This window comes from Girardinichthys multiradiatus, chromosome 23, assembly GCF_021462225.1.
Source record: "Girardinichthys multiradiatus isolate DD_20200921_A chromosome 23, DD_fGirMul_XY1, whole genome shotgun sequence".
NCBI classification, from domain to species: Eukaryota; Metazoa; Chordata; class Actinopteri; order Cyprinodontiformes; family Goodeidae; genus Girardinichthys; species Girardinichthys multiradiatus.
Genome location: NC_061815.1, coordinates 1321947 through 1339476, shown reverse-complemented (window position 1 = coordinate 1339476; position 17530 = coordinate 1321947). Strand labels below are relative to the sequence as shown.

At 41.1% G+C, this 17530-nt stretch overlaps 1 protein-coding gene across 3 annotated transcripts; it reads right to left on the bottom strand.

Annotated features, from left to right (window-relative positions):
• Window positions 1-1540: 1540 nt before the first annotated feature.
• Window positions 1541-16750, bottom strand: LOC124859860 (histone RNA hairpin-binding protein-like). 3 transcript variants are annotated; one of them, XM_047352714.1, is made up of 8 exons: window positions 16565-16750; window positions 15738-15851; window positions 15508-15621; window positions 15347-15418; window positions 6993-7115; window positions 6719-6877; window positions 3190-3298; window positions 1541-2119 (listed from the first exon to the last, which is right to left on the bottom strand). In XM_047352714.1, exons 1-8 carry the CDS (start codon window positions 16621-16623, stop codon window positions 2063-2065), a joined length of 807 nt encoding a protein of 268 aa, XP_047208670.1. In that variant the 5' UTR covers window positions 16624-16750; the 3' UTR covers window positions 1541-2062. The 3 variants fall into 3 exon arrangements, with proteins under 3 accessions (XP_047208670.1, XP_047208671.1, XP_047208669.1); XM_047352715.1 differs by having other exon boundaries at window positions 1541-2125; window positions 15347-15412; XM_047352713.1 differs by having other exon boundaries at window positions 1541-2125; window positions 16565-16748.
• Window positions 16751-17530: the final 780 nt, after the last annotated feature.

Here is a 17530-nt window from a genome sequence, read left to right as displayed (position 1 = left end):
CATGTAGTGTTCGTTCGAAGAGGGAGACACAACCCCCTACAGAACACGCCCACTTGTGGCAGAGTAAGCCATTATTCAATACAAACTATGAACAGCCGGTTTAAATAGACATAAAAAATAAAAGATAACAGGCTAATAAACTAAGATACAGTAAAATGTATAAAACCACCATAAAATTTAATACGCTTATAATTAATGAATCACAATGCAAACAAATTGTCTTTAGTGTTGATTCAAAAATACTTAGGGCAGATCTATAGTTGTAATTTATAACAAGTATATATATTAGAAATATATGAGTAATTTTTACAGTAAACTTTCCAGACAAGAGCCACACTAGCACAGATAACACAAAATGTCATGTTTTTATTTTTTATAATTCATATGAATACAAACTGTTTTAATTGCAGATGACAAGAAAAATAAAGTTCTCAATGGTACTGTGTGCATCCTGAAAGAAACTGTCAATCCTTACAGGAGTAAAGAAATGTATGGGAATTCAAGTACTTTATTGAAACTCTAGAATGACCTTTAGACCTATACATCCTAAAATAATCAAATATATGTGTTGTAGAATCATTAGCTTTCTTATTTTCCAGTGATTTAGACACTGCAAAAATGCCAAACCTATAAGGAACTTGCACTCTTTTTGTACTTGTGATGTAAACATCCAAAAGGGGCAGCTGTGGCTCAGCAGGCAGTGTGGTTCGAATGGGCTTAGGTCTCCCTGGTGAACTGACACCCTGCATAGAAGTGCCTGGCACAAGTGTGTGTGTCTCTAAGGGTCAATTGTTGACTTGTAATGTAAAAGCACTTTGAGTGGTTGGAAAAACTAGAAAAGCGCTATACAAGTACAGTCCTTTTACCATATTGAGACAATTTCAGGATCAAGTTGTTAAGCTAACAGTCAATATCCATGTATCAGTCTCATTAAAACCCAGTGGACCAGATCACTGAATCTCACCCCAACTCTAGTGCAGTGCCTAAAAACACAATGAGAAATTACTTAGAAATATGAGTTTATAAACACAAAAAAAGCATCAACCACAAACAACTATAAACTAAACCAAATAGTTTCTTCATAGCACTCATTGAGAACCCTGCAATCTATACATTTATGCATGTGTATCTGACAATACATATTTTTTTCAAATACAACAATAAAACTGAAGTAAACTATGATTTTAAACTATGTAAACATTTTCTGCTTTTTATATTGTAATGTTTATACAAATTTGAATACATTTTACTATCATTATGCTCAGTTCAAACCTAAGAAATCCCAAAAACACCAAATCTTAGAAAACCCCAACCCCCTGTGTACAGTGATCATAACTTTTAACAAATTCTTTAGTCCAGAGCTCTTCTTATATCGCTCGTGTCCCTTTCGTCCATTTCAATATAGATGGACATACCTGCATATATACAGTATTTATTGAGCATTTATTTTTGTATTCCTCTATAAATCTGTCAGAATCGGTTCTCCATACTCCTAACGGAGTTCCTATTCATCTAAATATAAAAAGACAAACACACAAGCTTTCACCTGGTTTTTTTTATTTTATTTTAAACTCTTCAACAGCAATAAGAAACATAGTTACAACTCCATAAAAAAAAATTATTCAACAACTGAATTAAAAGGTTTCGGTTCTGCAGCTTTTTACCCCCCCCCCCCTGTTTTTCTCTCCTCACTGAAATGAATCCTCTCACAGCAACACGCATCAGAGAAACTGTAAACTTCCACGTTGTGAAAATGAATAGAAGAAAACCTATGCTCCTCGTGCCCACTGATTAGTGTAGCAAGTGCTCATGTTAGCGCAAGATTTCAGGCATGAAAATGAGACAAATTTAGTTAAAACTGGAAGTGTCAAATCTTATTGTAAATAAGGCTCCCTGAGCAGATGAATCTGTAAAAAGGTCTCAACCTGCCGATTAGGAACAAGCAAACTTTAAACAGAAAAACCAAAAACATCTCCAACTTGAGACGCAGAGTCACAGACATTGTGGATGTAGTCTGTTAGATGAAAACCTTCAGGAATCCAATGCGTGGTTCATTAGAGACCTAGGCCATGTTAGGCTCCTCTGTTTTCTGGATTTTAACTGGAGTAGCTGAACAGTCCTGATCCTAGACAAAAGAGCACAACAGATCAGGTTTGATAACATGTCCAAGGTGGGCGTTGCTGACACAGCTACAGTGAATGTCAAAAGTATATTAGAGATTATGAGAATTAGAATGTGCTGCAGAGATGGTAGGATTGCCAATGGGCCCATTTTATGCACCAGTTCTGTTCTTTTGGTCAGAAAGTTTGCTTTTCATCCTTTTAATTCACCTGCCAATAGTTGCCTACCAGCTAATGCTAAGCTAGTTTATGATGACCCAGGTGTTTGCAGTGTCTGTTTAATTGTTCCCAGCTTGGACCATCAGCATTTTAGCTAAAGCTCTGCTTACACCCAACAGGACTAGGAAAGCTTAACATTCCATACATGGATATGGACAGCTATTCTGTTATTAAAGCACACAACTCGTTTATTTGGAGTTCGCTAAAAATGTGTCAGTGGCCCTCACAAAGAAAAACATGGCTGTTATTATCAGTAAGAGTTTCTATTGTTACATCCAACTATTGGGTAGAGCTACCCACTTTGATTTGAAATGCATCTACCCTGGACTCAGCGACACATCTTAAAGATGGACACTCGGATGTTTGACGTGGAAAGAAGCAGCGAATGTATTTAATAAAAGCACAAACACAACAGGACTGCTGCTGAAAACAACACACTACATCCATGTTTTTCCTTGTAAAAATATCCATCATCCACTTTTCCCAATAATTGCACAACTGAATCCAAGGTAGATGTTTTCATTAAAATGTTTTTCACAAGATGACACTTCTGTCATCTTGTCAGCTGTTTTGCTATAGCAAAGCAAAAAAGTTTTCCAGAATGGAAGCCAAACTGCCTTCCCCTTAATAGTTTGCACTAATACAATGAGAATATTGTCACACTGATAGGTATCCAATTTAGTACCATATATGGAAGTGGCACAATTTGGATTTTTGGGAGGTGATCGGAATCGGGCCATTCTGACTGCCATGAAATAGTTGAATTTGGGTCACATTTGCCTGCAGTGTAAATGTAGCCTTAGAAACCACTTGAACCACTTTCCAGACCACACAGGGTACATGAACTCACCTCTGCTGAAGAGCTGTGTACCGGCAAAGAAGTGGAGGCATTCTGAGAATCCGCTAATGCCGGGAAGTCCAACTCAATATCCACAATATCCTCAAGGTCCAGCTCTTCTCTACAAGAACAAAACAGTAAGGCCTTAGCATGGCCATGTGGGGGTGGTGATGCATGAAGGATTAGAACAAGACAAGCTGCCACAGGAAGGAGATTCAGGGTCTTTGCATATTGTCCATTTTAATATCCCAAACTTCCAGACTCAAGTTTCAAGATTATTTCAGGATTTTCTTTAAAACAAAAAAGCTGTAGTTATTCAAGTTTTATAATGTGTTCAAACCTCGCCATCACAATGCTGAAGGATCTTTTTATTGTTACAGCTAATAATGTAAATTTAACTACTAATAGTTTAAAGTTTAATTTGTGACGCCCTGATTCTGAATTAGCAGTTTAATTACAATTTACAAATTAAGGCCACTAGTGCAACAAAAATAATAAAAAATGAACATAAAATCATACTGAAAATAGCCACCCACAAAATAACTAAGCAACTATGCTGTACTTACAAGATAATTAGCTTTACTATCATTTCTAGACATTTAGTTTTTTCTGAATAAGAAAGAAAGTCTGGAAATATTTTGCCATATTTATTTAGATCTGCAAAATTGATTTTAAAAAATGCTATATAGGGTAAGGGATACTGTGGGATCCTCTAGACAGCACATTGTCTGCATTACTTTTTGTTTTTCTGCAGCAGAATAAACCAGCTTTACCCAGTAAAGATCAAACTGTTACTGGAAATGACATCGCATGCCCTACACCTGGGTGCTCTGCCATCATCGTGATATTACGGAAGTAGCTTTTCACTTCGTTTGGTCGCACGTGAGATGACCATGATTGTTGTTTATTGTAAGACAATAAAGCAGTAAAGAGAAGTTTTCATTACACACAGAAAATGAGAAGAAGTGAAAGTGAGCAAACTTTGCAACTAAATGTAGACGAGTGTGGCTGGGTAATATCCAGAGGAAAACACTAGCCATCAAATATGGCGCAGGTTTGCTCTGTTCACTATTAACGGTAAGGACATTTTCAAACGTTTCAAACAAGAACAAAACTGTGATGCTGTAAGTCAGTCAATAGTATACTAAACTGATTGCTGTAAAAGACTATGAAACTAAGGTGAAAAGGTCTAGGCTTTGTCCAGGACATTATCAGATTATGCGGTAATGGTAATTTGATGAACAATATTTGGAAAATGTTGCTGTTTTGTGATAGTAATGATTAATATTGAATCAATTAAATATATTGCATTATAATTAATAAAATACTAAACAAAAATGCTGATCCGAGTCATGGCGTAATGCATTATTTGACATATTCCAACCATTTAGTGGTATTGTGCTTTACTCTCTGAATTATTAATTTTTCTCTACCGATAAGTGCACTATGCACTCTTCCTTCTTATTACAACAGATATGAAAGTGTAAAGGACCACTGTCACACAAGGACAAGTACAACAGCTGTGGCTCACCACTGTCAGGGTGTGAAGGTGTGGATGAATGGGTGAGTGACTGAATTTAGTGTAAAGCTCTTTGGGGTCACTGGGGACTTGATAAAGCGTTAGTGCAGGCCATTTACCATTCAACTATTATTGTACATTTAATGTAGCTTGTAAAGCTGTTTGTGATTAGAAAATTATTTCTTACATGTGTTACATTCTGCTTTGTTTATTTGAATAATACCTTCAACTACCAAAGCCTTAGGAATAAGTTCATTTCAATGCAGAATGTCTAAAAACTGTTTGTGTGTTATAGGGTTGAAGTACTCACGATTACGTAGTATTTAACAATGTGTTAGTCCTGACAGCAGGGTCAAACATTTTGCATTTGTCCACCTCATTTGATCTATACTGACTACAGCAATATTTGCTTTGTACCATTTTAAGAACACAACATCTAAAGTGTCTCTGCAACGCATTCCAGCACATGGAAAAAAAAGTTCACTTAAAAACACCAACAAAAAAGAATAAAAGCTGTGGTTAAACTGCTCGTAACGCTTTTCCTATGTAACACCGTTAACCGGTATACTGTCAACATGCCGCATTTTTGGAGTCACTTCTGGTCCAGTCTTGCGGGAACTATCTATTGTTCATCAGGGCCAAATATTATGGAAGCAAATCGTTACCATATTTCAAATGAAAAAGCATTTCCAGAAATGCTTTTTCATTTTAAGAATGTGGCTGCATTGTTTGACTCATAAATGAAATTAGTAATCGATCATCCTCTTTGCATTTTCTTCTTCATGACTGCACATTTTATGCCATAATCAAAAAGAAAACAAAGCAGACATTGCTTTTTTGTTTTCGTGGTCTGCCCGCAAAATACTGCCCAGAACTCGAAAACAAAAAAGCATTCCGAGCTGCGGGCGCAGCAGAGTGACGTCAGCAGCCGCTCTTCCTCAGCTCCCTGCTGACCGAGCTACCCATCTTGTTCAGTAGGGGGCGCTGTGCACGTCTGCATTGCATTACATTGCAAACGTGCCGAGAAATTGATTGAATTGCAGCAGGACCGAGCTCAATTTGTGGCAGTGACAGGAAGAACTGGTAGTTCTGGTGGCACACTGTGGCGCCACCGAAGCTGCCACCGGAACTGCCACAGTCTGCCGCAGGGTGGCAAGGGATTCCGCGAGGATGCCAGAAGGTGCCAGACCGGCCGTAAAAGCTTGCCAATGCGGTTGCCGCTGTTTTTGTGGAAGCTGATGCTGATTATCAGCAAATGGGTTGTCATTGTTGTAGATTGTTACCTTTACATAATGATGTCATTATTGATTATTATTTAATAAACAGCTTTAGAACCATAACATAAGGTGATGGTATTTACTTGACATGGAAAATAAAAAGCACTATGTGTGACGTGTTGAAAGGATGACGAAGATTTATTGCACAAACAGCCGGTTTATTATAGAGCATGAGCGGCTATTCTGAATTGTCACTCACAGAAAATTATAAATAAATGCTTAAAAACACGCTGGATGTCTCAGGCCATAAGGATGCCACCAGAACTACCAGTTCTTCCTGCCACTGCCACAAATTGAGCTCGGTCCTGCTGCAATTCAATCAATTTCTCCGCACGTTTGCAATGTAATGCAATGCAGACGTGCACAGCGCCCCCTACTGAACAAGATGGGTAGCTCGGTCAGCAGGGAGCTGAGGAAGAGCGGCTGCTGACGTCACTCTGCTGCGCCCGCAGCTCGGAATGCTTTTTTGTTTTCGAGTTCTGGGCAGTATTTTGCGGGCAGACCACGAAAACGAAAAAGCAATGTCTGCTTTGTTTTCTTTTTGATTATGGCATAAAATGTGCAGTCATGAAGAAGAAAATGCAAATAGGATGATTGATTACTAATTTCATTTATGAGTCAAACAATGCAGCCACATTCTTAAAATGAAAAAGCATTTCTGAAAATGCTTTTTCATTTGAAATATGGTAACGATTTGCTTCCACAAAATATAGCAGTAATATTTAGAGAACCAGTGTTTTCTTACATGTTATCACTGAGGGTGTTTTCTTGGCTGCCCTCTGCTGGGGGGTCCCAGGCGTGCAGTTTGACCCTCCACAGTTTGATCTGCTGATCCCAGGAGCGCCGACTGTACTTCCTAAACTTATTGGGAGTCTTTGGGTGAACACCCGGCTGACGCATGTGCCTGAAAACAGAAAAGGTTTGTTTCAACAATGTCTGCCATATAAGCACTTCAACCTTCATTTTATTTCGGATGTTTCTTTATGATGCTTACAGTGTCTAATACACTAATTACTAACTTTGGCACTTCCTTGATGTATCGGTCGTAGGCCAGTGTGTTCTTGCCGTAGCCGATTTGTTTTTGTCTTCGCATCAACACAGCTTCATCAGTCTCAATGTTTTCGCCCTCTCTGGAATCACAGCTGCAGCAGACAGATACACTCTCTTCAAACAACTGAAACCTGACAGACCGACTTCTCATTCCAGATCCCAAAGTTAGCACCTCAGATGGACTAACAGCAGTTTTTTTTTTTTTTTTTACAAACCTGATATTTGTTCTTAGGAGAAAGTAACAATCTAAAAATGATAATTTGAAGCAAGCTCAGAAAAAGTGAGATCATGGTCAAACGTCAGGACAGAACAGTGAAGGAACTGAGAGTTCCAATTTGAAACAAAAAAATGAAAACAATATAAATGTATTAAACAGGAATCAACATTAGTGAGCAAACTGTCAGAAGAAAATTACATTTCTTTACATAAAACACAAGTATAACGCCATTACCAGAGACAAGAGGAAAAAGGTTAAAGTCAGCTAAGAAGAAGCCGCCACGGCCTGAAAGAGATTGGATCAGAGTGGGATTCAAAGTAGAACCCCAACCTGCCATTGGCCAAGAAAACGATGTGTGAATTATCTGTTTAGTGTAGTCCTAGTGAAACATCTGCCTTGGTGATATGAAGCTGAATGGCAGCTAGAGGAGCAGGCAGTCAATTCTCACAGGTCACTATTCTCTCATCTAGTCACTGAAAGGTTTAGTTTTTCTGGATTACGGTACATAGTGTACAGGTCCTTCTCAAAATATTAGCATATTGTGATAAAGTTCATTATTTTCCATAATGTAATGATGAAAATTTAACATTCATATATTTTAGATTCATTGCACACTAACTGAAATATTTCAGGTCTTTTATTGTCTTAATACGGATGATTTTGGCATACAGCTCATGAAAACACAAAATTCCTATCTCACAAAATTAGCATATCATTAAAAGGGTCTCTAAACGAGCTATGAACCTAACCATCTGAATCAACGAGTTAACTCTAAACACCTGCAAAAGATTCCTGAGGCCTTTAAAACTCCCAGCCTGGTTCATCACTCAAAACTCCAATCATGTGTAAGACTGCCGACCTGACTGCTGTCCAGAAGGCCACTATTGACACCCTCAAGCAAGAGGGTAAGACACAGAAAGACATTTCTGAACGAATAGGCTGTTCCCAGAGTGCTGTATCAAGACACCTCAGTGGGAAGTCTGTGGGAAGGAAAAAGTGTGGCAGAAAACGCTGCACAACGAGAAGAGGTGACCGGACCCTGAGGAAGATTGCGGAGAAGGGCCGATTCCAGACCTTGGGGGACCTGCGGAAGCAGTGGACTGAGTCTGGAGTAGAAACATCCAGAGCCACCGTGCACAGGCGTGCGCAGGAGATGGGCTACAGGTGCCGCATTCCCCAGGTCAAGCCACTTTTGAACCAGAAACAGCGGCAGAAGCGCCTGAACTGGGCTACAGAGAAGCAGCACTGGACTGTTGCTCAGTGGTCCAAAGTACTTTTTTCGGATGAAAGCAAATTCTGCATGTCATTCGGAAATCAAGGTGCCAGAGTCTGGAGGAAGACTGGGGAGAAGGAAATGCCAAAATGCCAGAGGTCCAGTGTCAAGTACCCACAGTCAGTGATGGTCTGGGGTGCCGTGTCAGCTGCTGGTGTTGGTCCACTGTGTTTTATCAAGGGCAGGGTCAATGCAGCTAGCTATCAGGAGATTTTGGAGCACTTCATGCTTCCATCTGCTGAAAAGCTTTATGGAGATGAAGATTTCATTTTTCAGCACGACTTGGCACCTGCTCACAGTGCCAAACCCACTGGTAAATGGTTTACTGACCATGGTATCACTGTGCTCAATTGGCCTGCCAACTCTCCTGACTTGAACCCCATAGAGAATCTGTGGGATATTGTGAAGAGAACGTTGAGAGACTCAAGACCCAACACTCTGGATGAGCTAAAGGCCGCTATCGAAGCATCCTGGGCCTCCATAAGACCTCAGCAGTGCCACAGGCTGATTGCCTCCATGCCACGCCGCACTGAAGCAGTCATTTCTGCCAAAGGATTCCCGACCAAGTATTGAGTGCATAACTGTACATGATTATTTAAAGGTTGACGTTTTTTGTATTAAAAACACTTTTCTTTTATTGGTCGGATGAAATATGCTAATTTTGTGAAATAGGAATTTTGGGTTTTCATGAGCTGTATGCCAAAATCATCCGTATTAAGACAATAAAAGACTTGAAATATTTCAGTTAGTGTGCAATGAATCTAAAATATATGAATGTTAAATTTTCATCATGACATTATGCAAAATAATGAACTTTATCACAATATGCTAATATTTTGAGAAGGACCTGTATGTTCTTAAAGCAAGCAGGGTTTAAACGTTTCTTCAGGAAGCCGATAAATCGATGACAGAGCCCACAAACAGTCCAGGGCCCTGTCCCAATACTCGCACTTCCACCCTTGTGTCCCTGAATTGCGCGTTCTCGTTGAGGGGTTCGAGTGTGTAGTGTGTCCCAATTCTCCAGATTGGTCCTTAGCCCCGCCCCATTTGTGCTCTTAATCCGCACTTCGGCAAAGCCCGCATCTAAGCGAACTTCGCCGAAGTATATTACCCACAATTCACTGCTGCAGATGACGTTCTGAGCAAAAACCAATCACAACCGTCACCGTAACCAGCCATCAAATCAGAATAAGAACTGCGTAAACTTTAGACAGTAAGCCGACAAATATATTTTTTTTACTGGTTTTCCAGGCTCAACATTGTAAGAAACCAGTGGGTTCAGAGTGAGTCTGGGCAGTCAGTAGGTCATAACACTGAAGTTATCTTTCAAACAAACACTGGTGCAGCGAGAGTCTGGTGTATAAACCTCCTTCGCTTCCTGCACTTTCGTCTCCTCAAAACAATTACTTGTTGCAGTTTTAAATAGTTTTTTTAGCAGCAAGACTGTGAAAACAGCGCTGGTTCCCGCCCTTTTTCATGTTGCAGTTACGGTGCAGGTCGAGGACATAACCCCTACTGTCCCAATTCTCCAATTTTGCACGCTTGTAACCTGCGCACTTCAACCCTTCATAGAGGGGCATAGGGTGTAGTGTGGGTATTGGGACAGGGCCCTGGTCTCCAAGGCCAAAGAAGGTGGAGCCTGAACCTTGCGTATTTTCGAGTGTGGTGTCTTTAACAAGTTCAGCCACCAGCATGAGCGATGTTGGTTTTCATACTGATGCTTCAGATGGACCACCGTTACATCTCAAACAATTAGAATATCGTAAAATATATATATATATACATTTTTAGTCAGTTATTCCAGAAAGTAAAACTCAGATTCATTACATAGAGTGAAATATTTCAAGCCTTTATTTCTTACGATTTTGACAATCATGGTTTACAGATAATGAGATACCACAGTTGTGTGTTGCAAAATTCTAATATTATATCAGATGAATAAAAAAAAGGATATCTTAAAACACAAATGTCAGTTTTCTGAATATGTTCATTTCTATGCATTCAATACTTGGTTGCAGCTCCTTTTCTATGAATTACTGCAACAATTCGGTGTGGCATGGATACGATCAGGCTGTGGTTCTGCTGAGGAGTAATGAAAGCCCAGATTGCTTTGATAGCATCCTTTGGGCCATCTGCATTGTTGGGTGGTGTCTCATCTTCCTCCATCTTTACTCCATACATTTTCTAAGGGGTTTGGGTCAGGCTACTTTGTTGGCCAATCAAACACAGGAACATCATCGTCCTTTGGCAATGTTGGCCAGGACACAAGTCTTGCTGAAAAATCAAATCAGCTTCTCCATGAAGCTTGTCAGCAGAAGGAAGCATCAGGTGCTCTATTCCCTGGTAGCTGCCCCCGGTAACAGATGGCATGGCGCCCCAAATCACCGACAGTCGAAGCTTCACACTGGACTTCAAGCAACATGGATTCTGTGCCTCTCCACTCTTCCTCCAGACTCTGGGGCCTTGATTTCCAAATGAAATGCAGAATTTACTTTCCTCTGATAACAGAACTTTGGACCATTTGCAGTCCAGTTCTTTTTCTCCTCCACCCAGGTGAGATGCTTCTGACATTGTCTCTGGTCCAGGAGTGGCTTGACGTGAGGAATGTGACATTTGTAGCCCATGTGTAGGATTTCTCGGCACATAATGGCTCTTGATGCACCTGACTCCAGCCTTGAATGTATTTTCTTGAATGGAGTTTCGTAGACAATCCTCTGAAGGCCATGATTATCCTTGTTTCTGGTGCACCTTTTGGTAACACACCATTTCCCTTCTACTTAACTTTCTATAAATATGTTGGATGCAGAACTGTGAACAACCAGCTTCTTTAGCAATGGTCTAAATGTGGAGGGTGTCAATGACTGTCCTCTGGACATCTGCCCAGTCAGCAGTCTTCCCCATGATGGTGTAGCCTATGAGCAGGACTCAGAGACCATTTAGAGCAGAGGTCTCCAACTCCAGTCCTTATGAGCTACAATCCAGCAGCGTTTAGGTGCATCAGTGCTAAAACACACCCGAATCAAATGAATGGTTTCTTGCCAAGCCTGCAGAGCTGAATGAATGAATGTTGATGAGGGAAGTGATTCAGGTGTGAAAGGATGTATTGAAAAGTTGCTGTAGCCCCAAGGGCTGGAGTTGGAGAGCCCTGTTGAAGAGGCTCATGAATCCTCTGCAGGTGTCTTTAGTTCACTAGCTGATCAGGGTGTGACACTTTTCCATGATGTTCTAATTTTCTGTGACACAAAAGTTTGGCTTCTCATTATCTGTAAACCATTGTCATCAAAAATATAAGAAATAAAGGCTTGAAATAGTTTCACTATATATCGAAAACAAATATATATATACTATATATTTATATATGAGCATCATCTTCATCAGACTGTCTTACAACAACAGAGTGTCTTCAGTCAGAGGCTTCTTCAGATCTGCTGTAAGACAGACTGGTACAGGAGATCCTTCCTGCCCACAACCATCAGCATCTACAACGACTCTTTGAAGAAACCTTCATAATATGAGCTACGACAACAATTGATAAAGTATTTTTGAATTGATTTCCATACACACACACACACACACAAGCACGCACACACACACACACACACACACACACACACACAAGCACGCACACACACACACACAAGCACGCACACACACACACACACAAGCACGCACACACACACACACACACACACACACACACACACAGGGGTTGATCAATGAAAGTGAAACACCTGTCATTTTAGTGTGGGAGGTTTCATGGCTAAATTGGACCAGCCTGGTAGCCAGTCTTCATTGATTGAACATTGCACCAGTAAGAGCAGAGTGTGAAGGTTCAATTAGCAGGGTAAGAGCACAGTTTTACTCAAAATATTGAAATGCACACAACATTATGGGTGACATACCAGAGTTCAAAAGAGGACAAATTGTTGGTGCACGTCTTGCTGGCACATCTGTGACCAAGACAGCAAGTCTTTGTGATGTATCAAGAGCCACGGTATCCAGGGTAATGTCAGCATACCACCAAGAAGGACGAACCACATCCAACAGGATTAACTGTGGACGCAAGAGGAAGCTGTCTGAAAGGGATGTTCAGGTGCTAACCCGGATTGTATCCAAAAAACATAAAACCACGGCTGCCCAAATCACGGCAGAATTAAATGTGCACCTCAACTCTCCTGTTTCCTCCAGAACTGTCCATCAGGAGCTCCACAGGGTCAATATACACGGCCGGGCTGCTATAGCCAAACCTTTGGTCACTCATGCCAATGCCAAACGTTGGTTTCAATGGTGCAAGGAGCACAAATCTTGGGCTGTGGACAATGTGAAACATGTATTGTTCTCTGATGAGTCCACCTTTACTGTTTTCCCCACATCCAGGAGAGTTACGGTGTGGAGAAGCCCCAAAGAAGCGTACCACCCAGACTGTTGCATGCCCAGAGTGAAGCATGGGGGTGGATCAGTGATGGTTTGGGCTGCCATATCATGGCATTCCCTTGGCCCAATACTTGTGCTAGATGGGCGCGTCACTGCCAAGGACTACCGAACCATTTTTGAGGACCATGTGCATCCAATGGTTCAAACATTGTATCCTGAAGGCGGTGCCGTGTATCAGGATGACAATGCACCAATACACACAGCAAGACTGGTGAAAGATTGGTTTGATGAACATGAAAGTGAAGTTAAACATCTCCCATGGCCTGCACAGTCACCAGATCTAAATATTATTGAGCCACTTTGGGGTGTTTTGGAGGAGCGAGTCAGGAAACGTTTTCCTCCACCAGTATCACGTAGTGACCTGGCCACTATCCTGCAAGAAGAATGGCTTAAAATCCCTCTGACCACTGTGCAGGACTTATATATGTCATTCCCAAGATGAATTGATGCTGTATTAGCTGCAAAAGGAGGCCCTACACCATACTAATAAATTATTGTGGTCTAAAACCAGGTGTTTCAGTTTCATTGTCCAACCCCTGTATATGTCTTATATTCTAGGATCTTCAAAGAAGCCACCTTTTGCTTTGATTACTGCTCCACACACTCTTGGCATTCTGTTGATGACCTTCAAGAGGTCGTCACCTGAAATGGTTTTCCAACAGTCTTGAAGGAGTTCCCAGAGATGCTTAGCACTTGTTGGCCCTTTTGCCTTCACTCTGCGGTCCAGCTCAACCCAAACCATCTCGATTGGGTTCAGGTCCGGTGACTGTGGAGGCCAGGTCATCTGGCGCAGCACCCCATCACTCTCCTTCTTGGTCAAATAGCCCTTACACAGCCTGGAGGTGTGTTTGGGGTCATTGTCCTGTTGAAAAATAAATGATGGTCCAACTAAACGCAAACCGGATGGAATAGCATGCCGCTGCAAGATGCTGTGGTAGCCATGCTGGTTCAGTATGCCTTCAATTTTGAATAAATCCCCAACAGTGTCACCAGCAAAGCACCCCCACACCATCACACCTCCTCCTCCATGCTTCACGGTGGGAACCAGGCATGTAGAGTCCATCCGTTCAACTCTTCTGCGCCGCACAAAGACACGGTGGTTGGAACCAAAGATCTCAAACTTGGACTCATCAGACCAAAGCACAGATTTCCACTGGTCTAATGTCCATTCCTTGTGTTCTTTAGCCCAAACAAGTCTCTTCTGCTTGTTGCCTGTCCTCAGCAGTGGTTTCCTAGCAGCTATTTTACCATGAAGGCCTGATTCACACAGTCTCTTCTTAACAGTTGTTCTAGAGATGTGTCTGCTGCTAGAACTCTGTGTGGCATTGACCTGTTCTCTAATCTGAGCTGCTGTTAACCTGCGATTTCTGAGGCTGGTGACTCGGATGAACTTATCGTCCTCAGCAGAGGTGACTCTTGGTCTTCCTTTCCTGGGGCGGTCCTCATGTGAGCCAGTTTCTTTGTAGCACTTGATGGTTTTTGCGACTGCACTTGGGGACACTTTCAAAGTTTTCCCAACTGACTGACCATCATTTCTTAAAGTAATGATGGCCACTTGTTTTTCTTTACTTTGCTGCTTTTTTCTTGCCATAATACAAATTCTAACAGTCTATTCAGTAGGACTATCAGCTGTGTACTGTATCCACCTCCTGCACAACACAACTGATGGTCCCAACCCCATTTATAAGACTTGAAATCCCACTTATTAAACTTGACAGGGCACACCTGTGAAGTGAAAACCATTTCAGGTGACAACCTCTTGAAGCTCATCAACAGAATGCCAAGAGTGTGTGGAGCAGTAATCAAAGCAAAAGGTGGCTACTTTGAAGAACCTAGAATATAAGACATATTTTCAGTTGTTTCACACTTTTTTGTTCAGTATATAATTCCACATGATTTAATTCATAGTTTCGATGCCTTCAGTGTGAAACTACAATATTCATAGTCATAAAAATAAAGACAACTCTTTGAATGAGAAGGTGTGTCCAAACTTTTCGTCTGTATTGTATATATATATATATATATATATATATATATATATATACACACACACAAATACACATTCAGACTCCTGTTCCCTGCTGAGCCACAGCAGCTCAAATAAGGCATACCTGGCTGAGAACAAATGAGCCACAACATTAGCAGTCATAAGGAGGACTAAATATCTGCTGCATTTATAGTTAATTCATTCACTCCTCAGTTACTTTCACAAGCTACTTGAACTCTTTTACAAACATGGTGCATTTACACATCTTGCTATTTATAACAGATCCCTGCATCTATAATGTTGTATGCTTTAAACATTTATGTTCAAGATGTCAGTCACCAAACTGATATTGTTTATGATGGCATACAGCATCGCTTACAAAGTAGGGGAAAGAAGACTAGAAGATGATTACCTCCCAGAGGAGCCAGATGAAGCCTTTCTCTCCCTCTGGCTGACCTCTGCACTCAGTATTCTCCTTCTGTAACTGAACAGAGTGCACATAAAGTCAAACACTGAGTAATAATGTGGACATTTAAGCAAAGCTGTGAGATGAAATTGAAAATGCATTTTTACCGCTGCATATCTCTATGAACATCTTGTCTCATCTTTTCATTCTCCACCTGGCTTCCCCAGTCAGATGACCGACCACACCGAGACACCGGCCCAGCGCTTTCTGGAGTGGTGAAACTGGGGAGCATCCCAGAACCGCACCAAATAAATAAACGTTTGAATGAAAAAAACATGCTTTTTTAATAAGGCTGGGACAGAATGCTGGACTACCTCTGTTTCTAATATAGTCTTACCTGGAATGTCTGCTGTCAGAGAGTCCGTCATCAACATCCTCATCACTGTGGGTCCGCAGACTTCCATCTATTCCTCTCTTCCGGCAGTGGGACCACCGAGACGGGCCGCTGCTCCTAAAACAGTGAGGGGGACTATTTTAGTACTCTTTGACCTTGTGATGAAACATTTTCGTACAAGCATTGGAAAGTAAAAAAACAGCGTAGAGAATGTATCTTCATACAATCTGTAGCAATACTGGCAGCTCCTGCAGAACAAATGAGGAGCAGCAGCAAATAAAAAAATCATTTCAGAAAAAAACATCATGCTGACATGGCTGGAAGAAATCTTAATTAAGGTCAAAGGAGCAGAGCGGGACATTGGTTTTGAACAGCGAAGGTTTGACTGATTATTAGCAGAAACTGATGAGCGGGTTTTAAAGCTTCTCCCGCCATTTACTTCCTTCTTCCGATCCTCCATCTATCCATTGTGTGCGGAAGCCGAGTGGCGGGGATCTACAGATTTCATCCGGCTGACTACTAATATTAATTATGGAAATGTTGGTGTTCAAACAGATTCTACACACAACACAGGAGGGGAATTTTGTGTTCATTATTCCCACAATTTTCCTTCATGTAAAACAAGTCGGAAATAGTGTTGATAGAGCAACTAAACAGCAGCTACACAAGTTATGTTCTGCCCCTTTTAACCAGCTTATTTTAACATCATTGAAAAACTATGAAAACAGTTCCTTTGTTCAGTTCAAGTTATTGAACATTACTGCACAGTAAGATTTAAATCAGTTTTCCAGCAAAACAAACTAACCCAAAGCCTCTGCTTTCAAACGCACCTGTGTTTAAGATCGCTGACACGAGCGTCGCTGCGCGTTGCTCTGTACCTGTGAGACATTTTGAATATAATCTGCTAAACGCGAGTCTCTTAGCTGTGCTGAAGTCGCGGTTGGACAGCTGTCTACGAAGACCCGCCAACTGAGCATGAAGCGCGGCCACAAACAACACAAGCAGTCACATGACCGGAGAAGGCGGGTCCTTGACTTCGTCTTTGTTTTCTTTCTGGGTTCATCTGAATTCCAAAGGTTGCAACACTGCCACCTTCTGGAGTTACTTCGTAACTGCAAGCAAAGCAAGCTCTGTTTATTGTCACACAACGTGCTGCGATGTCATGAGGCAGATTAGAAGAGCATAGATCTCAAGTAAATACATATATTAAATGAAAGAAAAAAAGTAAACCGATTTAATTCAATTCAGTTTTATTTATATAGTGCCAATTCACAACACATGTCATCTCAAGGCACTTAACAAAAGTCAGGTACATACATTCCAATTAATCCTAACCATTGAACAGTGCAGTCAGATTCAGTTATTTATTCAAATTGGATAAAAAGTTTTTCTATCTAAGGAAACCCAGCAGATTTTATCCAGTCAGAGACTTGCAGCATTCACTCCTCCTGGATGAGCATGTAGAGACAGTGGACAGTCACTGTTGTTGACTTTGCAGCAATCCCTCATACTGAGCATGCATGTAGCGACAGTGGAGAGGAAAAACTCCCTTTTAACAGGAAGAAACCTCCAGCAGAACCAGAACCAGGCTCATTGTGAGCAGCCATCTGCCACGACCGACTGGGGGTTTGAGAGAACAGAGCAGAGACACAAAGAGAACAAAGAAGCACAGATCCAGGAGTACTTTCCATGGGAAGGAAAAGTAAATGTTAATGGATGTAGCTCCTTTTGTCGTTTCATCTAGAAAGAAAGAACAGATAAACTCTGAGCCAGTTTTCAAGGTTAGAGTCTGAAAG